The 23,844-nt window shown below is 54.2% G+C and overlaps 1 protein-coding gene across 1 annotated transcript in view; it reads right to left on the bottom strand.

The window, feature by feature from the left end:
• DFNA5 (deafness, autosomal dominant 5) overlaps window positions 1–23,010 on the bottom strand; it is a 26,873-nt gene extending 3,863 nt beyond the window's left edge. The window contains exons 1-8 of the mRNA XM_006779008.2: window positions 22,785–23,010; window positions 20,889–21,081; window positions 11,430–11,601; window positions 9,541–9,661; window positions 5,757–5,921; window positions 4,154–4,281; window positions 2,373–2,568; window positions 734–807 (exon numbers count right to left, since the gene is read on the bottom strand). Of these exons, the coding sequence (XP_006779071.1) occupies window positions 734–807; window positions 2,373–2,568; window positions 4,154–4,281; window positions 5,757–5,921; window positions 9,541–9,661; window positions 11,430–11,601; window positions 20,889–21,081; window positions 22,785–22,995 (1,260 nt within the window). The 5' untranslated portion in view covers window positions 22,996–23,010. The remainder of the gene's footprint in view (window positions 1–733; window positions 808–2,372; window positions 2,569–4,153; window positions 4,282–5,756; window positions 5,922–9,540; window positions 9,662–11,429; window positions 11,602–20,888; window positions 21,082–22,784) is intronic.
• Window positions 23,011–23,844: the final 834 nt, after the last annotated feature.

The raw sequence follows: 23,844 nt of genomic DNA, 5'->3' as shown, positions 1-23,844 counted from the left end.
ATTCCCCCGGGCGGTAGAGCTGCTTGTGGTGGTGAATGACACTAAACTGCTCCTTGGCATGGTGCCTGGCGCACTCTTCAGATGCCTTTCCTGTGCAGAGCAGTGCCAAAGGCACTACCCGCAGTGCTCAGGGCTCCCCGGATGTGTGCCATTTCAGGGCCCTGGAGGGGTAGCCTACCCCAACGTCCGCTTCCCAGATCAGGGAGCCGAGCTCTGAGTGCTGGCCTTGGCCCTTGGTCGCCAGGCCTTTAATCTGGGCAGGTGTGCTCTGCCACTCTGCCCTAGGCGAGCAACACCCGCAGTAGCTGCCCCATTTCCTTCTAATGACCCAATTTGTAGTTTAAAGAGGAAAAGCTTAATCTTGAATCTCAGGGCTAAGCTCCTCATTACCTAACCCTTGGTCTAGCCATGACATTTCCTGAGGGCACAAAGCTAATGATAGTCCTAAGAGAGAATGAAGTGTCTCTCTGAGACCATCAGTCCTCTGTGTCCTCCCTGCAGTGCTGCATGAGGCTCGGAGTCCATAGACAGGTGCTTTGAGCAAATCCTTCCTCTCTGGGCCTCCGTCTTCCTGTGAGGTGGGGCGTGTGGCGTAGGTGGGTGTAAAAAGTGGACTTAGTAATACCTGGGTGACCTATTTTGAAGGGCTGTTGAGGATGAGGAAGACTGGAAGTGTTTTATCAGCTGTGAGGTGTTCATCTCATCATTGCCCCACCCCAGGCCCCTTTCTTACCAAGTGACATAGCGAAGGAATGATCCGGAGTTCACAGCAGGTGCCCAGCAGAGCTGCTCCGTTATCTGGCATTTCTGCAAAAGACAAAAATCAGTCACTTTACAAAACAAAAGCATCCGTAGGAACAGAGCCAGCCCTGGGCTGTGCCTAACGTATACGTCCCTGCTCTCCGGGCAGAGGTATGCTCAGCAGTTGTTCCATGAATGAATGGCGCTGAACAGGCAAAAAGGGTCTTTTAGGAAATAGAGTGAAAACAGGCATGTGTTCGCCAGGGGATGGGCCCATCAGGGAGAACGGCACAGACTCGGGGGATGCAAGGAAAAGTAGGAAGAACTGGAATTTGGTGACAAAAGAGGTGCGTCACTGCATATTTGGGGTGTGCCTGGCATACACCTCTCTGAGCATGTTTCCTCAATGGATCAACCATAGTTCTTTTTGTTTTGTTTTTTGGCGTGTGTCAGAGAGCTGAGTAACCTACAGTGACCTGGGTTTAGAACCCTTTAGTCCTTCTTAGGAGGAAAACACAGTGTGGCCTGACGAAGGGACGGCACATGGACCTCTAGAACCCAAGACTGTCAGGCACCACCCCAGAAGGACCTGCCGAGCCCCAGGGAAAGGAGATCCAGGTCAGTGCTATTCAGACCGGTTTTACTCCCTCCCCAGGTAAACAGAGGCAGCTCCCACAGGAGCCGCTCCTCCGGGACACAACCTTTGAGCTGAAAAGGCAAAGGGAAAAAAAACGAATCACCTGCTGACTCATCTGGCCCAGAGACCATTTGTGAGCGCCCTCCACCTCCTGCATTCATTAGCAGCCGTGATTACAACCCCAACACATTCAGAATTTAAAAAAATAAGTCATGAGCATGTAATGAACGGCTCATCAGCATATGGACCTGGGAGAGGCATTCTCTTTTTTAATTCTTTGAAAACTGGAAATTCCTGGGCTCTGTTCCTCCAACCCTGAATGCATCAGGAACTCAACACCCTGACTAATGCCCCCTTGAAGGGGAGTGGTGGGGACCAGGAAATGGGGTCTTGCCTTTCTGAACAGGGACTAAAGCCCTGTCTCCTCATGTTAGGAGGGCTACCCTCTGGCATGGTGAGCTCGGGGCAATGGGTAGAGGGGTGGCAGGCGGGCCACTGCGCATCTCGGGAGGGCCGTGCCCCTGGCAGGGCCGCTGGACGAGTTGTGGAGCTGCGGAGCCCAGCAGCCGAGGGCTTCGGGATGCTCCCCGCTGCTCCCTGCCCTGATGGCCGCAACTCGGGCGGTCAGTGTGTGAAGAGGGTCAGAAGGACCGAAATAAGGGGGGGAGAACTGCCAGAGGAAAGCCACTGCCTCTCACACGGCCGGCTCACGCGACTGACAGGCTGGGTTTTGGGAGACGCTTTCCTGGGTGGTGAGGGGCGAGCCCGCCGACAGCCCTCCCCGGGAGGAGAGAGAAGGGCTCTGCCCAGAGCGCAGGAGCTGGCAGTGGACAGGCCTCCGTGCTCGGCTCTGGGACTTCATGGCCACCATGCAAACCTCCACCGCCCCCCACCCCTTACCCTGCCCACGGCTGAAAGGAGCCAACCACGTGTGCCAGTCTCCACCGTAGGAAGCACAGCGGTTTCAAAGCAGCAGCAGGACCCCGAGCCGTACCTGCCAGCGCACTGACCAGGAAGTAGGCCGTGGAGAAGAGCTTCCCGTCGCTGACCGCACCCTCGGGGCCCGGCTGCCCGCCCTGCACACTGCACCCCACCAGCCGCAGGAAGGCTGTGAGGTTCTGCCTCTGGGGGGGCTTCAGTTCCCCCAGGGTCGCCTGTGAGGGCGACAGGCCGCTGACCACGTCGTCACACTGCAGGGGAGGAGAAGAGACCGGGTGATGCAGCAGCCCTAGCCTCGGCTGTCACCCAGGTAGAGCAAGCCTAATACTTCCTCACAAGGAGACAGTGAGCCGAGCCCTGCCCAGGGGCTGTGCTGTCACTGCGAGGGGAGCCGGCGTGCAGGGGCTGTGGGGTAGCGCCTTCCAGGGCAGGGGCTGTCGGGTTGGACCAGGGACTGGACAAGTGACTGCACGCAGAGCTGAGGGGAACATGAAGGCACCGTCCTCTCACGCTTTACACTTGGCACTCCCGCCCCAGCCACATTCCCACCTGGGCCCAGGGAGCCTCAGCCATCGGCGTGGGAGGTGGGTGGTCCTGCCAGCAAGGGCTGCCTGGCCACCCGGCACCGCCCAGCCATTGCAGCCTCCACGTCCAGGTGCGTTCGTATGAGAGCCCGCGGGCCCCCGCCACCCAGGCAGCTGATGCTGGCCTGACATTTCCCTCTTGAAAGAGACATTTTAGAAAGTAAAAGCAGGCTTTTAAACATCTGTGCGCTCCCTGGGCCAGCACACCCTCCCAGGAGCTCTGCATCCCCCAGAACGGCGGGGGTCCTGGCTGGTGACTGTTTCAACACGGCTGGTTCCATCATAGTTGCTAAGCTCTTCTGACACAATCCAGTTTTGAGAGGGGGAAAAAATACGCTCCTCTGGGCGCCATGAAGCATTAAATCAGAAAATCAGAGCTCAGACTCTGCATAAAAGAAAACCAAAAACAACCAACTACAGCAGAAATCAGGCTTGTAGCTCCCCGGCCTCCTGCAGGGAAGCGGAGCAGAAAGCCCAGGTGGATGGGGTTGGCAGCCGGGGTGTCCCTCACCATTTCTACAACTAATAGTTAAGGAACTCGACCTCCCCAGAAAGTCCTGCCACAAAACAGAAAAACACAAAGGCCTGCTTTCCAGTCTAAGTAAAATAGGTTGGCTTGTTGGGCTCTACCACATACCCCCCCTTGCAGTGGGTTGAACAGTGCCACCACCACCTCAAGTCTATCTGGAACTTCAGGATGTGACCTTATTTGGAAGAGAGTGTCTGCAAAGGTAATTGAGGTAGGGGTCTTGGCATGAGATCCTCCTAGGTTGAGGTGGGCCCTAATCCACTGGCGGATGTCCAGTAAGAAACAAAAGGAGGTGACAGAGGAGATGGCCGTGGGAAGAGGTGTACACTGGAGCGATGCAGCCACAAGCCAAGGAATGCCAGGAGCTCTCAGAGTGAAGGAAGATTCTCCCTTCCAACCTTCGGGGGAGCATAGGCCTGCTGACGCCTTCAGAGAATCAATTTCTATTGTTTTAAGCCAAGAAGTTTGTGGTCACTTGTTACAGCAGCCATACGGAACCACTGTACACCTAGACTCCTGGCATCAGCTACCTCTCTGCAGCTAGGAAACTAAGGACCTGGGATAAGAAGCAAAAAAGCTCTAGTGTTCCAGAGAGGTGGGGAAATCTTAAACGCAGTTTTTGTCTCCAGCTCAGGCCAAAGCCTCTCCCAAGCAGTCCAGCCTGCCCACATCTCCGGAACCCCGAGGGGGAGACCCTGCGCCTTGAGACATCGCTGGTCTTACCACTTGTTCCAGGACCAGGAGTAACTCCTCATCAAACAGGACCGCCTGCAGGACGCCGCTCAGCGCCGCCTGCTGCTGCTCCGGCAGCTGCGCAAAGGGCTGGAAGTTCCTCTCCAGGGGCACAGTGGCTGTGGGGCAGCAAGCACACAGGGGGCTCAGGACGGCTGTGCACGCAGAACCGGGCGGCAGCTCGTGCCTTTTATAGCCAACTGCCCTCAGCTCTGTCGTGGACACGTCAGCTGCACAGTCCGCCGTGGAGCTCGGAGATAAAGGACATGGAGTTAAACACCACCCTGCGTGTTAGGAGGGGGGGGGGAGCAAAAGGGGGGCTGCCCCGCGTAGTTTCAGACTCACTCAATAGTAAGTCTAATGGATTATTTTTCTGGAAAAGTCATTTAGGCTCCTTTCTATAGAAGTAAATGATCACGGCTGAGTTACTAAACATCAGTCTACTATCACTGCTTCACAGCCATGCGGCTTCCAAAATGCTACCTTTCATCCTTCCTGCTACTACATGGTCCACTTTGTACCCTTTAATGTCTCATGCATGTCAGAGCGGCTGGCCCTCTGGTCATGGCGACACGGCTGCTGCCCTCGCTGGTCCCTTCTTCACTGTCTGTCCTGGAGAAGGGTGCTCACTAGGCCCGCTGCCGGCTCACACTCTGCAGGATCCAGAGCCTCTCCCCTAGAATCCTCCTCTTTAACCAGTTAACTGCCACACATCCAAAATGGAACCATCCCCACACGCCACATTTTGAATTGACTTGCATCTATAGATGCTAATGGCGTACAAAGGGTTAAAGACAGGCAAAAGCTCCTAGTAAGTGAAGCCAGCGGGGATGTGAAGGCTTGTGTGTAGGAGGTGCTCACTCCTGCATAAGACGGGGCCTTCACTGCCGTTCTCCAACACGATTTTTGCTACAGAAACAAAAGCGTCTTCCGGTCTGGGCCTCGCTGGCGAGCCTCACTCCTCACCTCCAGCCAGCACATTCTGAGCCGCTCCTGGCTCCTTGTGCTAAGCTCTCACATAACCATTTGTTTCTCCTTTTCTTTGCGCATCTCCTACCCTCATCGCCCCCAAAACCCCTCCAACATTTTAAAACTGCTGTGGGGGGCAGGAGGGGTTGCTGCAGACAAGTCACAGGTCGCCTCCTCCCCCCAGGCCAGCACCCACGGCCTCGGGCCACGTGGTAAAGAGCCTCCAGGAGACGCCGGCCATGCTGACCGGGCCAGGCCATGTCTTGGCAGCGGCGCCTGGACTAGGATGTAACAGATGCAGAACTCGGGCTCTCTCCTCGCCACTAACTAGCTGTTCCTCGTGGTCCCCAGGCTCCTCTGTTAAAATGGAAGAAAACGCCAGGTGCCTGCCTCTTACACGCCTCAGTCTCAAACATGGCACCCCAGACCGAGGCTCCCTACGACCCGGCCCAGGTGAGTCCTGAGTGCGCCAGGCCTGACTCAGGCACCGTCATTGCTGTTCTCAAATGCTCTCAGTGAAGTCACCAGAACCACCGCTCCTGAAGGCCCCCTCACCGCCTGGGTCACATCACCTCCCGGGGTACAGTGCGGGTCAGCCCACCATGCCCCGCCCTGCTGGCGGTACCTTGTTTTAAAGCACTCAGCGGTCCATCAGGCACAGACGGCTCCCGCCCGGCATCTGGCATGTCTCCAAACGCAAACTCTCGGAAGGGCTGGGGGTCCAGGAAGATGGAGTCGATTCTCCTCTCGTGCTCGAAGCCACCGCACTTCCCTTGTAGGAGGCAGAATTCTGCAACACAGGAGAGGACAGGTCCGCACAGGGAGACGCCCACCTCCTCCCCATACGCCTGCTTCCTGCAGGCGCTGCGCTCATCACGTCCCAGAAATGCCGGAGAAACGGTGGTTCCTGCCGCAGTGCTCGCCTGTGTGTGTGCACAGCAACCTCTCCTCTGCCCAGTTTCAACAAGCCGACCCGGAGCGGACACCTGAGCTCACCGTACATGAGTGAAGCTGGGGATGCCCGAATCTGCTGGATTTGACGTGACCGAACTGATACGATTACAGAATTATTGACAGTATATTTAGGTGCACAAGTGGTTATGTTATATTGTTCTTCTTAAAGAGTCAACTTTATTAATAAAAAGAATACACAGCAAAAAATGAACTTTTTTCTACAGTTATCTGAATGAATCTCAAAATGCTAAGTGAAAAACTAGTCTTTTTAAAGCCTTACCTTTTTTAGATACTTAAATATTTATAGACAAAAACAATAGAATACCTAGGACTTACTTCAAAACAATTGAGTGGGGGTGGAGGGAGGTGGGAAATTACCGGTGGAGCATAAATTGCCCTCATTCTTGAAGCAGGAAGTACATGGGGTTCATTTGCTATTTTTGAGCATGTGTGAAATTTCCCATAAAAATTTTTTTAAAAAAGGGGTGGCAAGGCCCTGGCAACCCCGTCTGCCCCCCACCCAGACTTCCATGTTTGAGATCCTAAGGTATCTGAATTGTAGGCTAAAGTGTGGCCGTTCTCTGTCCTGGGTGAGCAAAAACAGCAAGTGACTCACGAGTCGGGGTGCTTCCTGGGCTCCTTTTATGGAGTAAAAGTGGCTGAGCCGCGTGTGGGAGGCATGGTGTCGGCACATACCATCCTTTGCCTGTGGGCACTGATGGCATTCATAGAGGTAGAATGGCTAAGGCATGAAACTATCCCCGTTCACTCATGGATCACACTCAGCACCAGAGCCCAGCTCACTCGCCTCTGCACCAGGCGCGGAGGTGAGTGAGTGTGAACTGGCCCCCAGGGGGTGACTTTGCTCCCCAAGGTCAGGACAGGACCCTCCACAGCCTCAGATCCTGCCATGCACCCTGGAGCCCCCAACTGGTTCTAGGAGCCATGGCACCAGCACCACTCCTGTCTGGGCGCATGCACCGCTCCCCCCCCCCCCCGAAGGCACCGCCAGTCCTTTCATTTTCAGCACCGGGCACTGTGCTGGCGGCCAGGGATCGGAAAGGGCCACGGCTTCGCATGGGGCGGGGTGGGTGTGGGTGTTGGAGGAGGTGGACGGTCAGGTCACTGAAGCCAGCGAGGCAGGTCTGGCTGCCCCCTAAAGGCTCGGTGGGAGTGAGCACTCCACGTGGACTCGCAGGTCAGACAGGGCAGAGACGGTGAATGCGCCCTGTGCCTGCCAGGCGTGCTGGCCCTGAGGGAAGGCTGGCCACGGGCAGGCCCCCACGCACCTGGGAGACCTTCTCCTGGTTCACGGAGCCTCGGAAGGTGTTGGAGCAGGTGAGTGAAATGACCAAACTTATTTTTAAATAATCGCATCTAGGATGGAGTGGCTCCGGGAAGCAGTGGAGCCGATGAGCCTGCTGGGAAACGGGGGTGGGGGCTGAGAGCCCCTCATGGGCGCTGACAGACGCCTCCCCAGGAGCAGGGAGGGGGTTGCACAAGAGGCTTGTGAGATGTGCCCCCCCCCAGAAGGCGGGAGGGGGTCAGGCAGGCTCTGAGGGCCCCTCCGGCCCTGAGGCCCGTGTTTATGAAGCTGGATCAGAACATTCTGTGGCGACAGAGAACAGATGGGGAATAAAAGCAGAACCGGCTCCCACGCAGGCACGGAGCCCCACGGAACCGGGACCTGGCCAGCAGCTGGCGCGTGGCCGTCGCAGTGGATGGCAATGAACGCAGCGGGCTTCCCGCCAGAGCCTGGACCTGCGCCAAAGGACCCTGGAGAACTAATGCCCCAGGGCACCTCCTCTCAGCGGCACAAAGAGGAGCTATGCGCTAAGACAGCGGAAGCTGGCCAAGATAACAGGCTTGAAATGGACATGCAAACAGGAGAGCCACAGAGGCCAGGCTGACTTTCCAAGTCCCGCTGAGGAAAGAGGCCCCTGAGGTGGGACAGGTGCCCCAGGGCTGCCGGCCCAGCAGGCACCCACCTCAGGGAAACGCCCTCGCAGCCACACTGCGCAGAGCGGCTCCCCAGCCACCCAGAGGCTCACAGCACCCACGAGCACCCTTGGAGCCGGTGAAGCTTTGCCAAGTGACACCTGGACCATCGTCGACCCATCTAGACAGGCTCCCCGAGGGGGGAACTCCCTGGGGTGCACGTGGTATCACAGCTTGTCATGTGCTGACAACAAAACAATCACCTGATGCAGTTTGTTCCACAGACAAATGGCTTTCAAACAGAATAAAATAACACACATTTGGAACCAGGCATCTAAGAGCTGCAGGCATGTTTCCTGGTGTCCTTTTCCACGTGTCCCCGTCCACCTTTTCCGGGCCAACTTCTCAACAGACACTTCCCTTCTGCCACCTCCCGGGGCTGCATTCTGCGCCCCCGCTGCCCCTCCTGCAGGTCCTCATGGGCCCACAAGGACGGTCAGTGTTCTGAGTGCCTGTGGCCACCGCCAACAGTGGACAATGCATGAGGTGAGCACAGAGGGCCGGGGCCCACAGGACTTCCTCCTCCGAACCTGTCCTGGCCCCGACAGGGACTGCCTGGGGGCACGCAGGAGCCGGCAGCAGAGGTGTGCGCGCCGGTAAGGGCTCACTTCCTAAACGTTTCCACTGTGAAAACGGGAAACTGCACGCGAACAGAGGAATGCAATGAACCTCCACGCACCCACCGACCAGCTCTGCCCACCCCCACCTTCCTCTCCATCCAGCCTTCTTCCAAAGCAAACCGCAAACATTACCATGTCACCTGAGAAGACGTCAGTATAAAGCTCTAAAAAATAGGTGGCTTTTTTACAGACGTATCACCGTACCTACAAAGGTCAACCATCGATGTTACATGTATTCATTCACGTCCCTGAGAAGCGAGCAGTTCTCTTGGACTCAGTACACCATCTTCTCGGGGAGCGCGCAGGGGAGGGGCCGTGCCACCTGAGCTCCCCGACACCTGCTAACCCCAAGCCCCATTTTCTTGAAGGACCCAATGCCCAGGATGGGCCAGCCTCAAACCACCGGTGACCAGAGGGCAAGGCCAAGAGCCACGTTTCTGGCTTCGTGTTGGGGGGAGGGTTGTGAAACGATGATGTCCATCCCTGAGGTGGAGAACTTGGTGAACGACCACGATGCCAGCATTCGCTGTGCCTCACCGATTTAACCCTCCCGCCCCATGCGGGAGCCCCTCCCAGGTGGGCAAGGCTCAGCAAGGCTCCACAGCTGGCCGAGGCCTCTCAGGTCTGTCTGATGGCAGAGGACACACCCTTAACCCTGCATCGTGCTGGTGAAACCGCACCCCACACGCTCCCAGCGCAGCCCACTGTCCCTTGTCATGGGACAGCCCCGAACACTCAGGATCTCGCGTCCATCCCCAGTGTGCACCCCAGGGAAGACAGCCTGTCCCTCAGCCTTGGCTCAGTCGGCCAAGAGCCCCAGCAGGAGGCAGCACTCACCGAACTGGCCGTCCAGTTTCACGTACAACTCGATGACACTGTAGGCGATGGTGGTGGGAGCCGGGATCTCCAGCACCACGTTGGTGTCCTTGGCGACAGTCCCATCCTCCGTAGCTGACACCTGTGGGCGGGAGCACACTCTGACTTGTGTGCTCTGCCCCCCTCTCTCTCTGCCTCCCCCAGGGCCTCGTGCACATGCCCTCGAGGAGTGGGAAGGGGGAGCCTCATGACCTACACACATTCCCTAGTAAGTGGCCAACCTGGTGGTACAACGGTGAGGTTCCAGAGACCGGGATACAGTGAACTTAGGTCTCTGGTGATGAATCAGGTAATGAGACAAATAAGCGAACTTCCCATTTCCCTCACAGGATTACAGGAACTGCCCTGAAGTCCTAATGAAAACCCTGCCCAACAGGAAAGCCTGAGGGGGAACCTAGCTGACAGCCCCCTCGTGTCAACCCAAGCCCTGTGGGTGCCCCTGGGCTGTTAGACAGGGGAGGCTGGAGGGGAAGCAGCATGGGGTGCAGAGCCCCTGCCCCACCAACTTCAGCCCTGGCTCGGGGCCAGTGTGCTAAGACTACAATGTGATCCAGAAGCACTGCTTAGACCAGCGGTTCTCAACCTGTGGGTCGCGACCCCTTTGGGAGTCGAACGACCCTTTCACAGGGGTTGCCTAAGACCATCGGAAAACATAATTACATACTATTTGAGAATTACATGTTGTTTTTGTGGTTAATCACTATGCTTTAATTATGTTCAATTTGTAAATGAAATTGGGGCTCACCACAACATGAGGAACTGTATTAAAGGGTCTCGGCATTAGGAAGGTTGAGAACCACTGGCTTAGACAGACAGATGTGCAGACCTTTGCCTTCCCTCAATCCGCAAAGGCTTTGAGCAGCCAATCCCAAAGCCATTCTGAGACCCCTGACTGTCAGGGGCTGCGGGGGCCATGTGGCCGGGCTGGTGCTCCTTTGACCCATCTCTTAGGGCAGTGATGGCGAACCTATGAGACGCGTGTCAGAGGTGACACGCGAACTCATTTTTTTGGTTGATTTTTCTTTGTTAAATGGCATTTAAATATATAAAATATCAAAAATATAAGTCTTTGTTTTACTATGGTTGCAAATATCAAAAAATTTCTGTGTGTGACACGGCACCAGAGTTAAGTGAGGGTTTTTCAAAATGCTGACACGCCAAGCTCAAAAGGTTTGCCATCACTGTCCTAGGGACTGAGCCTGACCCACGCTGGCATGGCCCGCCCTGAGCGTCCCACTGCCCTGGCCTTGGGTCCACTTCAGGAATGGGTGGCCCAGGACGGTGCCCTGAGATCCAGCCTGAGCTCGCCCCTCGGGTCCCAGCAGGCAGGGAGAGAACCCATCCGAGGGAATCCACTCCCTGGAGTCCTGGATCCAGCAGTGACTGAAGCCAACCACTCCTGAAGGCTTCAATTTCAGGAGCCAATAAATTGTCTCATTTAAGCCAATTGCGGTTCAATTTCTGTTAACTTGCTACACAAAGAGCCCTGATGAATGAAGACACCACCACCGAGGACCCTGACCAATGTCCTCAGGGTGGAACCAGTGAGGTTGCTGTGGCCTTGCCCGGTGCCAACGACCCAGCACATGCGCTCCTGCACGGTCTGAGTTTGGACCCCGCCATGCCGCCCGCACATGCGCACCTGCACGGTGTTGGTTTGGATCTCACCATTCTCCCCATGCCCCCCCACCCCCCGTGCGCACCTGCACGGTGTTGGTTTGGATCTCACCATGCCCCCCTCCCCCCGTGCGCACCTGCACGGTGTTGGTTTGGATCTCACCATGCCCGCCCCCCGTGCGCACCTGCACTGTCTGGGTTTGGACCCCGCCGCGCCGCCCGCACATGCGCACCTGCACCGTCTTGGTTTGGATCCCCACCATGCCGCCGCACTTCTCCTCAATCTGCACGCGCTCCGATATCACGCACTTCTGTGTGGTCACTATCTTCTGCGTCAGCACGCACAGGACCTCGTTCCGCCTCTCCAGCACCTGCTGCAGCAGGGGGCTTTTCAGATTGATCCTCCTGAGAACAAAGACGCCGTGAGTGGCCTCGTGCCTCGGGGGACACACAGTGTGAATTTTCTCCGCCCACACAGCGCGTGGCGGAGGAGTGAACAGGTGACAGCCAGCATCTTATTTCCTGCGATGAGAGGAGGGGCAGGAAGGCATCAACCATCCCCCCGGGGCGCTGGGAGCTGCCAGGCCCCTGGACACGGGCTGGACACTGGGGGAGGGGAGCCCTGGTCAAAAGCAGCGCTGGTTGTCAAGGAGGCGGAAAGGAAACACAACCCAAGCAGGACCCGCAATCCTCCTGCCTCACACCTGGGGGCCCCGTTTTGTCAGTTAATCAGCCCTGAGGGAGCACAGGCAGCCTGGCCGGGCCCAGAAGTCCAGGGTGACCGTGGAGGGGAGGCTGACCAGGTCCTCACAGAGGGGAGGGCAGGCTTCCAGTGCAAGCCGCGGGGAAGATACCAGATCTGAACGAAAATGGGACCTCTTCACCTGTCAGTCCTGGGAGGATGTCTTAACTCTTACAAAGGGGTTTGCACCATTTTACAGATGGGGAAACTGAGGCCCGGTAGGCATGGCCTGCTCAAGGTCACCCAGCAGACTCAGGCTCCCACACAGCTACTCTGGGGAATTTCAAGAATAAGCTAAATTTCCAACTACAGGAGATGATTTCACGCTTACGAGCCAATGAAATAACCTCTCCGGAGATTTCATTTGCTGAGTCTATGAAGTGGACAGGAAGAGAACAAATTCGACTTGGTTCTGGCATGAGAACAATTGCAGTGCTCATCCTGGCCGTGTAAACATCCCAAGGTTAGTACGTTGAAAAGCTCAGCAGCCACAAGCTCACCCCCCTGTCCCCCACTTCAGGCAGACAGACTCTCAGGGTTCTGAAAGTGCCCCCATAACTGCAGTGAGCAGATGGAAGGTCCTGTCTCCACATAACATGCTGCCTGGAGTGAAAACAGCAGGTGTCCATCAACAGAGGAATGGACAGACAGCTGTGGTGCATGCTCAGAATGGGATATTATCTTATACTGTATATATAAAAGGCTAGTATGCCCAGTGTCCGTCCGACCAGTAGCTATGACATGCACTGACCACCAGGGGGAAGATGCTAAATGCAGGAGCTGCAGTGACTTGGCAGTGGCAGTTCTCAGGTGATGCAGCCCGAAACCAGAGAGAAGGGAGCCCGATTCCTCACGGGGCTGTGCGATTCCACCTTAGGCCGTGGGTCATGTTGTTGCTGGGGCACTGTCGGCCCTGATTCTGGTTTACTGCACACTTGCGTTTGAGTTCCACACCCTGGGTGACAGCAACTTTGCAGAGTGCTCTTTCACACTCTGGGATCCCTTGGGGGATGTCAGAGAGCTGGTTTCAGCTGGATCCCTGCAGGCCAGGCCGAGGGACCCCACCTGCCAGAGGGACCCCGCTTACTCCGCAGATGCCCTTTGAGCCATGGCACTACCCCAGGTGCGGCCAGCTGGGGAGAGACCATGAGAGACTGGCTCCAGGGCATGTCCAGCCCATCTCACCCAGTCCCACCCTGCCTAGACCTGCCCCTCTGGCCACCTTCTAATTAATTTCCTTTCAATGTGCACGAATCCACGCACTGGGTCACTAGTTCAAACATAAAAGTCCTGATGCATGCTACAACACGAACAAACTCCGAAGACATTATGCTGAGTGAGATAAGCCAGACACAAATGGAGAAACATTGGACCATTCTGCTGCTGTCATACAGAGGGACTTGTATGAACTATCTAGGCAAATTCATAGCGACAGAAAGGACATTTGAGGTGGCCAGGGCAGGGGAGGGGAATGGGGAAGTTCTTGAGGTGATGAAAAAGTTCTAGAAATGGATAGTGGTGTTGGCTGCACAACAGTGTGAATGTCCTTAATGACTTTGAATTATACACTTAAAAACAGCGCCCCACCCCCTAGCCGGTTTGGCTCAGTGGATAGAGCATTGGCCTGCGGACTGAAGGGTCCCAGGTTCAATTCCAGTCAAAGCATATGCCTGGGTTGCAGGCTCGATCCCCAGTAGGGGGTGTGCAGGAGGCAGCCAATCAATGATTCTCTCCATCATTGATGTTTCTATCTCTCTCTCCCTCTCCCTTCCTCTCTGAAGTCAATTAAAAATATATATATTTTTTAAAAATAGCACCCTGGCCGGTGTGGCTCAGCTGTTGGAGTGACCTCTTGTACACCCAGAGGTCCTGGGTTTGATTTCCAGACAGGGCACATACCTCAGATCCTGTCAGAGCACATATAGGAGGTAACTGGTCAGTGTGTGTGTTTTTCTCTCTCTCCTCCCTCCCTCTTCCTCTCTCTCTCCCTATCCCTCTCCCTCTCTCTCTGAAAATCAATGAACGTGTCCTCAGGTGAGGATTAAAAAATTAGTAATAAAGTGACAAATTTTGTGTTATATATATTTTATCACAATAAAAAAAGTAAAGACGTAAAAAAGCATCTCAGCAGTGGTTAAAGAAATGCAAATTATAACAGTGTTTCACACATATTAGCTAAGTCATGAAAATAAATAGCAACAACAAAAAGCTACCCAGACTCCATTCTCGGGAGGCACACAGAGCCGGGGCTGGAGCCTGCCACGCTGGGTGCCAATCCCCGCCCCGCCCTGCCAGCTGGTGACCTTGAGTGACTCACCCCATGTTTGCACTTGGGACTTCTCGTGGACACACTGACAGTCACTACACTGTCCGTGTGGGATCGTCGCAAGGTTTAGATGAGCACGATGTTAACCGATAGCTGACTCCAGCCACTCCCCGGGCTCCTCTGCTGAGGCCCACAAAGCAAAGCCACGTGACGGAATTACAGCTATGTAACTGGGTTGGAGGGACTTTGTTATGTCACTCACTTGCTTAGAAGCCCTCACGGCCACATCACATCTCACCCCCACCACACACACACCACACATATGCACGTGCACACACATACATGCATGTGCATACATACACACATGCACGTGTGCACACACACATACACACAGCCTCAGCACCTGGCCTGCCCTAGGCAACCCCACCTCCTGCTTTCTCCCTGTGCCTTAAACACGCCAGGCACATGCCAGACCCAGGGCCCCATCCACAGGTGCTCATCACCTGGGGAGGCGGTGTTCCCTGCTCACCCCCATCCCACTGTCACGTCCTGAGACCACCTCAGAGAGCACAGCTCCACTGGTACTTTTCTAGCTCCTTCGTCTGTGTTCACTGCCCATTCCCTCCTGAGTCTAGACCAGTGGTTCTCAACCTTGGCTGCACATTAGAATCACCTGAAAATCTGTTTAAAATCCTGATTTCTGGGCCTCATCCTCCGGAAATTCTGTTTCTTTGTTATGGGGTGGGGCCACAACATCAGTAACAGAATTTCCAAAGGATGAGGCCCAGAATTCAGGATTTTAAAAAGATTCCCAGGTGATTCTAATGTGCACCAAGGTTGAGACTGACAGTGGTCGGCAAACTCACTAGTCAACAGAGCCAAATATCAACAGTACAACGATTGAAATTTCTTTTGAGAGCCAAATCTTTAAACTTAAACTATACAGGTAGGTACATTGTTATTAACTTAATTAGGGTACTCCTAAGGCTTAGGAAGAGCCACACTCAAGGGGCCAAAGAGCCGCACGTGGCTCGAGAGCCGCAGTTTGCCGACCACGGGAGACTGTAGCCTCCACGGAGGTCGGGCTGTGCCCAGCTTGGTGACAGCTTATCTCAGGACAGGTGCACGGCAACGACTCAGTACAGGTTTTGGGGATAAATGATTGAATAAAATGAATTAGAGGGCTTTTCCCCCTTCCTCTATGCGCTGTAATGAATGTGTAAGTGTCTGAATCTATACACATCCATGTGTGTGTGAGAGAGAGAACGTGCGGAAGGTGGAGGGAAGGGCGGGTCTGTGGTGCGGGTTAAAGGATGATGTGCAGATACAGACCTTCCTGGGGGGCCTGTGTGGTCCTGAGGCTCAGGCACTGACCCGCCTCACAGAGCCTCCTCTGACTGTCCTTGCCACGCCCTCCTCCATCCGTTCTACCTGGTTCCATCTCCTGCAGGTTCCTGAAAACTGACTCCCTCATTCCAGTTCAGGCCATGGCTCCTCCCTGTGCACACACCTCCCAGCCCACAGCCCAGACCTGTGCACACACCTCCCGGCCCACACCCCACACCTGTGCACACACCTCCTGACCCACAGCCCAGACCTGTGTACACACCTCCCGGCCCACAGCCCACACCTATGCACACACCTCCCGGCCTACAGCTCAGACCTGTGCACACACACCTCCCGGCCCACAGCCCAGACCTGTGCACACAACTCCCGGCCCACACCCCAGACCTGTGCACACACCTTGTGGCCCACATCCCAGACCTGTGCACACACCTCCCAGCCCACATCCCAGACCTGTGCACACACACCTCCCGGCCCACATCCTTGACCTGTGCACACACCCCTCCCGGCCCACATCCTTGACCTGTGCACACACCCCTCCCGGCCCACATCCTTGACCTGTGCACACACCCCTCCCGGCCCACATCCTTGACCTGTGCACACACACCTCCCGGCCCACATCCTTGACCTGTGCACACACCTCGCGGCCCACATCCCAGACCTGTGCACACACCCCTCCCGGCCCACATCCTTGACCTGTGCACACACTTCCCTGCCCACAGCCTAGACCTGTGCACACACCTCCTGACCCACAGCCCAGAACTGTGTACACACCTCCCGGCCCATATCCTAGACCTGTGCACACACCTCCTGGCCCACATCCCAGGCCTGTGCACACACACCTCCCGGCCCACATCCTAGACCTGTGCACACACCTCCTGGCCTACAGCCCAGGATGACGGCAGGGACAGCTAAGGCCTAGCGACCCTGGCATGTTGGGAATCACCGCACCGCCTTGTGCCTTAAATAGATCCACTGAAAGGCTTGTTGTTGTCTTAGCTAAACATGGTTTGGAAAGAGAAAAAAAAATTCAGCCTAGACCACCCCAGGCTCCATTGCTTAAAGGCCCACCTCCCTCCAGAACCGCCCAAACACCGAAGGAAGAGGGGAAAGTCCACTGCAGGAGCGTGACTTCCTCCTGCACCCGATGGCAGGACAGTCCTGAGCTGCTCGCGGGGCCAACTACACACCCACCCCGTGGGGCAGAGCCCACCTCCAAGGCTATGACTGGGGTGACTGGGGGGAGGGGGACAGAGGGCGCCGTAGACATTACTCCTGGGCCGCCAGCAGGCGGCAGGCACTGCGGGCACTCTCCAGACGGCTGGGTCCTGTTTGCTGGGCGCTGCTGCCACCTTTTGGAACTGAACGCTGGACAAGCCTACTCACCTGAGTGAGAAGGGGAGACCTAAGACAGGTCGCTTACTGTCAGGGTAAACGACTGCCCTGACCCCGAGTGGATTCTTCCCCAGATCCTGCCCGTTAGCAGCGGTTGGGGAGGATGTGGCCGCCATGGCGATCTGACCCGAGACCTGAGAAGTCTGATGGGGGTCCCATGAGGAAACCTCACAAAGAGGCACACGGAAGAGACCCCTTTTCTGCCTTGTCATCTTCAATGTGGCCATTTGGAGATAAGAGAACTAGGCTGCTGAGACCAGCAATGCATGGACTCTGCCACAGGGGGGCTCCACTGAGCTGCCGAACTAACCAGCCACCATTAACTCAGGGTCAGGGTGACTCACCCACCCTCAGATGTTTTCGTGTGTGAGGCAATCACAGGTGTTCTTTGCAACTAAGGACAACGTAACTGGATCCTAAAGTCACTGTCGCCCTTATTTCACGGAGGGACACGTAGCAGAGAGAGCTCATAACCCAGAGGCACACGGCTAACAAGGGCCAGGAGAATGTGGCGGGGCGTGTCTGTCCCTGAAGCCCTGTGTCCTCTCTTCCCTCTCCCTCCTGGACTCCCCTGGGCCCTGCATACAGAAGGCACTTAATACGTGCTTGTTAACGAACAAGAAATCTGTCTGCCCAGTCCTCCTGGGAGCGCTCCCCAGAGACTATCAGTGGATCCTCTCAGAACTGGAGCAGCAGTGGGGGGGAAGGGGGAGAGGGCTCCCACAGACCATCCATTTCCATCATAGAGGAAACTTCCCACATCCAGAGATGCTGCATCAGCCAGAGCCTCCAGCAGGAAATCTCCAGAAACCTGCTCACCACATGGATGACCAGGCCGCCCACGGTGGCTGCCCAGCTCTGCTCACATTATGGTCTGTGTCATACCTGGCCCACTCCCACCCCCCACACCGAGGAAGCCAGAAGACAAGCGGCTGAGGGGCGTGGATGTTCACCCTATAGTGGAGGAAGTAACTGCCCCCAGGTGGCGAGAGGCAGCAGGTCCTACCATCTCTGAAATCGGGGTGTTTTAACATTGACAGCGAGGCGGTTTGATTGGCAGGGTGCTTACCTAGTGGCACACAAAACAGTGGAGCATCTTACAACGCGTGGTATCTTGGATGTGATGAAATGTGAGCATGCCTGTCAATCTCTGAAGATGAGAGCACTCGAGTCTCCCCTTAGGCCCTACATCCGGCTCGTTCCAAATAGCTCTGCAGTAGCCTTGTAAAGCTGAGCTCCCGGATGGGACCGGAAGGAGCCACGCCCAGAGCCAAGTGCCCCTCCCGCAGGGGCGTGCCAGCTGTCTGACTGCTCTGTGCACAGAAACCCCCGAAAGCCAAACAGGCTTCCCGCTGCTCCCCATCCTAAGAGCCAAGACCCAGACCAGGAGACAGAATAATTTAGGGGGAAATGACAATAAATGGGCTGCCTTCAGACCACACGGAGACCGGATGGCCCGGGAGGTCTCAGGAAAGACACCTTTCGAAAGAGTGCATTTGATGGGAGCTTGAGGGCTGCAGAGCTGCTCTTCCCACAGAGGATATGACGAGAGACGAGGCCACCAGCATTCACTGACTCTGTCCCCGGGGCTGGCTTCCTACATCTTTGTTCAAGAACTGAACAAGCACCTCCTGCAACAAGCAAAGCACGCAGAGCCCTGGCCGGTGGCGTGCAGAATTTGCTTTACAATATGACAAAGAACGAGAGTGGCATCGGCCTGTGTGCTAACACCCCCCTCAACCCCACCACAGCCAGCTAAGCACAGCAGGGCAGCATCTCGGGAACCGGCTGGAACCGAGGCCTGAACACAAGGGAAGGAGCTGGTGCGACCCTCACATCCGACGATTAGCCGGGAGAAAACCCTCAAAGGTCACCTGGTCCAACGACTGCGCCTACAGCGGAGAACGGGGGCAGGGGCAGAAGGAATGATTTCCCAGGAATAAAATTTCCCAGGCCCCAGCTGATTAGAAGCAATAAATCTGTGGCAGGGATGGGGTGGGTGTGGTGCTTATTCTTAAGGCAGTGACCTGTGGCAGCTGACCATGCAAAACAAGGCAGAAAAGGTACAGAATTTATTACAGGATGAGACATGATCCTAAGAACAAAGCACGAATGTGAGTCATCACAAAACGGTCTCAATAAATGTGTTATTCTTCATTCAAAAAAGAGGAGACAGACGTGTGACCTGTCTTAGCGGGGTTTCCATCGCGCCTGTTTTCAGGTACGCGTAGAGCTCTCACTCGAAGGGGTCCCCTCCGTGCATCTGGAAGGCTCATTCCCGTGGCATGCCCTCGTGCCCAGCAATGCTAGATGAGCGTTATACACACACACTGGCTTCTTCTAGGCCAGCTGAGGTTTGTTTTTGAGATGGGCACACATCTCGTGGACAATAAACAGAGCACTCTGGATTCCGAGGGCTAAATAACATGTATACAGACGACAACTTATCTAAATGACCTGAAATAAAAACAGCTGATGCAAATAAGCCCTCAAGAACGTACAGCACTTAAGCCATTACTAACTACCTCTCCCAAGGCCACACGTGTATCAAATAGCGTCTTATCAATCCAGTGATACTGTGGGCGTCCAAAGATGGGCAGGTGAAGTAGGTAAGAATTTATGGCTCCAGCGAAGTAGCAAGAACATTAGCCTTACGTACTATCCAACCCATGGGGTGCCTCACTTTTACCTCTTAGCAACAGACAAGGGAGAGGTGGCTCTGTGGTAAGACCCTTCTTCCATTTCTGGACTTTAAATTTGTCCTTTACCACGTTCCCACTGTCACCTGTCCTCGCCCCCGGCAACCCTTGGACTGGGGCAGAGGTAGAAGGGACATACCAAGCTATAGAAATGATTTCCCAGGATTAAAATTCCCCAGACCCCAGCTGATTAGAAGCAAGGAATCCGGGCCAGAGATGGGGTGGGTGTGGCGCTTATTCTTAAGGCCACGTGACCTGTGGCAGCTGACCATGAAAGATAAGGCAGAAAAAGTACAGAATTTATTACAGGATGACACATGATCCTAAGAACAAAACACGAATGTGGATCATCACAAAACGGTCTCAATAAATGTGTTCTTCTTCATTCGAAAAAGAGGAGAATTACAATGAACGGGGTTTCTGAAGACAGTCCTGAGGTGATCTCATCCCGGGGAGGGCAGACCTAGCTATTCACCTGGGCTTGCCCAGGGAGACGCAGTCCACTGTCCAGCTCCCAGGTACCCTCACTGGGGACCCGGACTCATGCCTCTGCCTTTACATTCTCTGCTACAATTTTTTTAAATATATATTTATATTGATTTCAGAGAGGGAGAGAGAGATAGAAGCATCAATGATGAGCGTATCATTGATCGGCTGCCACCCGCACGCCCCACACTGGGGATGAAGCCCACAACCCGGGCACGTGCCCTGACCGGGAATGGAACCTCGACCTCTTGGTTCATAGGCCGACACTCAACCACGGAGCCACACTGGCTGGGCTCTCTGCCATAGTTTTATCTAGGTTTTCCTCAGCCAGACAAAGACACTACAAAAAAAAAAATTACAGGCTATATCCCTGATGAACATAGATGCAAAAATCCTCAACAAAATAGTAGCAAACTGAATTCAGCGATACATTAGAGGGATCATTCACTATAATCAAGTGGGATTTTCCCAGGATGCAAAGCTTGTTCAATATCTGCAAGTAACATGATACACCACCTAAACTGAATGAAGGATAAAGTCATATGATCCATCAATAGATGCAGAAAAAGCATTTAACAAAATCCAGCATCCACTTGTGATTCAAAAAAAAAAAACCAAAAAACTTTCAGCAAAGTGTGGAAACAGAGGAAACACACCTCAACAACATAAAGGCACCGAGCATTCCATACTGTTTCCCGACCTGACAAGTGTCCACTGGGCGCCCTTTCAACAAAGATCAGCCAGGCGCGGTCCTCCTTACCTGCCAGCGGCCTGTCCGAGGAGCTGCTGCAAGTCCACCTCCTGCTTCCTCAGGCTCCCGAACGAGGACTGGCTCTCCACCAGGCCTTTGCCTCCGACATTCAGCTTGACCTTGCCCAGCGCCGTCTCGATGGCCCCACTCACGTGGTTTTCAAACTTGCCCTCGTATTTCACGAAGTCCGACTCCACGACCACTGCAGTACAGGAGACATGGATCCGATGGCGGCACGGCCCCCTCTGTGCCTCAGGTCACCCAGCTTCCCCATCCTGTGCAGACCCGTGGCAGACACGAGGCTTGCGCCCCAAATGGAAAGGTGGCCGCCACGCCGTGTGTGGGCACAAGAAAATGGCCCCAGCACCCTGGGTGCTGAGAGCTGGTGTGAATGCATGGATGGCCAGGGGCTCTCCTGGGGACTTTTTTTATTTTTTTTCTCTCTCAATTCCAATACACACAGGTATAAACAAGGACACAGATAGTACCTGTGGAATTTAATGAATATTTGTCACGTAAACATCCATTTAACCACTCTCCTGGTGAAGAAATAGAATGTTCTGAATGGGTGCCTTCCCGGGGTGAAGGAACTAGTGACGATGACACGGAAACAGAAGAGCCAGCCCAGCCAGGACACACACGAGTGTCCTGCGTACTCAGTAGCTGGCAGGTTGGCCACCTGGCCTTCCCCGTGGGGAATCTTCCCTCCCCACCCACCAGCCTTGGAGAACTCTCTCCTGGCCTCACTGCCATCTCCCTGAAAATAAGTCCCTTCGCAGACTTATCTGATGATATCTGACCTCTACCCGGTAGGCAATTCCTTGTCATGCAATTCCTTATCTCTGTCTTTCTGCTGTCAGCGGGCATGCCCTTCTCCCTCCCTCAACCACCACCCTCCCTCAGACACACGAGCTCCAGACTCTCCATTCTCCCTCCCCGGCGCCCAGGCACTAAGGAAGGTGCTACCACCCACCTGGTGTCCGAGCTTCCGTCAAGTCTCCGGGGAGCTGCCATGCTCCCCATCTGGTCATACCCAGGTGACTGCTACAGATTGCCTTAGAGATCGGCCCTTCTTATCTGAACACTAAAGATAAATATCTGGTGATCTCAAACCTGAGCCGCCGCTCTCCAGATTTCTATTGCTTAGATTTTTTTCATCCAACCGAATACCATTATAAAAACAGCCTCAGTCATCATCCCTCCGTAACATACACCGAGAGTCTCCTAGGAAGTTCACACCTGGCTTTTTCCATTTCCCTGACCCAAGGGTCGCAGGTTCAATTCTAGTCAAGGGCATGCACCTCAGTTGCAGGCTCCATCCCTGGCCCCAGTCGGGACACGTGCAGGAGGCAACCAATCGATGTGTCTCTCTCACATCTGATGTGTGTGTGTGTGTGTGTGTGTCTCCCCTTCCACACGCTCTAAAAATCAATGGGGAAAAAATATACTTGGGTGAGGATTAACAAAAAATTAAAAAATTAAGCTATAACCTTTCATGTCAGGTCTGCAGAACGATGTCATTTGAAGAAAAGAGATGTTTTCAAGGCCATAGGCAAGGAACAGAAAAAATCACAAGGGACCACCTTACAATCACTCAAGACAACATGTGTCTAGAACAGTGGTTCTCAACCTTCCTGATGCCGCGACCCTTTAATGCAGTTCCTCACGTGGTGGTGACCCCCAACCATAAAATTATTTTCGTTGCTACTTCACAACTGTAATTTTGCTACTCTTATGAATCGTCATGTAAACATCTGATATGCAGGATGTATTTAGGCGGCCCCTGTGAAAGGGTCGTTTGACCCCCAAAGGCTTCGCGACCCACGGGTTGAGAACCGCTGGTCTAGAAAAACCATCATCTTCTCTCCTGGGACTAACTGGAAACAAGGAGAAAAGGAAACATACCTGGATGCAGACACTGGTCTTCTGTGAGCACATCTCCAAGGCTGACGGATAGAAACTGGTATTTGGGTCTCTGCCAGCACCAGAATCTGGTTTTTTTGGTCACCAGACTGAGAAGTTGTAACTTATCAGAGTCATTCAGGTTTGATACTGCAATCAGGTTACCTCCATCATCAACTTCTCTAAGAAAATTCCTTGTTGCTTTGGCAAACATTTTGAGAACTCCAGATTACCTGGAAAAATAAGGTTATCCCAAATTAAGTAAGTTATTATTTTGTGACTTTTTTTTTTCTAAAATTACCTAATTTCTCCCTAGTACCTATCCGTATACATGAAAAAATACCTTCTCTCTAGAAAATTCTCTAGCTTGAGTTCAGAAGATGACCAAGAAATCAAAGTGAAAAACTGAAAGAAATATCTGTATAAGTCAGGATAAGTGAGGATATGCTTCAGAAACAAATAACCTCGTCTAAATCTTAGCAGCTTGTTACAAAAAAAGGTTTATTCCTCACACTACATGGCCAGCACAGGAGGATGGGTGAGCTATGGCAACACAGTCATTTAGGGATGCAGACTGAAGGGGCAGCCATCGCCCGAGCACGTCAGTCATCATCTGGAAAGTCTCACCCAAGCAATGAAATGCTCTGGCCCCGTGGTCGGCAAACCGCGGCTCGCGAGCCACATGTGGCTCTCGCGAGCCACGGTTTGCCAAGCCGCAGTTTGCCGACCACTGCTCTGGCCCCAAACTGACAGGCATCATGTGTGCTCACAATTAGTTAGAACTAGTCACATGGCTTTAGCCAATGATTATGCTCAGGAAATACAATCCTACACCATGTATTTGGAAGGCGGAGACCTGGAAATATCTGCGGAACAACATACTGACCACCCCAATTTGTAACTTACTTATGACCACTTCTAACGGGCTTTTTCTCTGCACTCTGTGATTTCCCCTATTCATAAGCGGAAAGTAACCAGCTATTACTTTTTAACCCAGAAATGAAGGCCCAGTCACACTTCAGCTGGGGGAAGAAAGAAGAGACACATTGGGAGATATTAAAGG

This window comes from Myotis davidii, unplaced genomic scaffold, assembly GCF_000327345.1.
Source record: "Myotis davidii unplaced genomic scaffold, ASM32734v1 scaffold168, whole genome shotgun sequence".
NCBI lineage: Eukaryota > Metazoa > Chordata > Mammalia > Chiroptera > Vespertilionidae > Myotis > Myotis davidii.
This window is presented reverse-complemented; position numbering and strand designations above follow the sequence as displayed.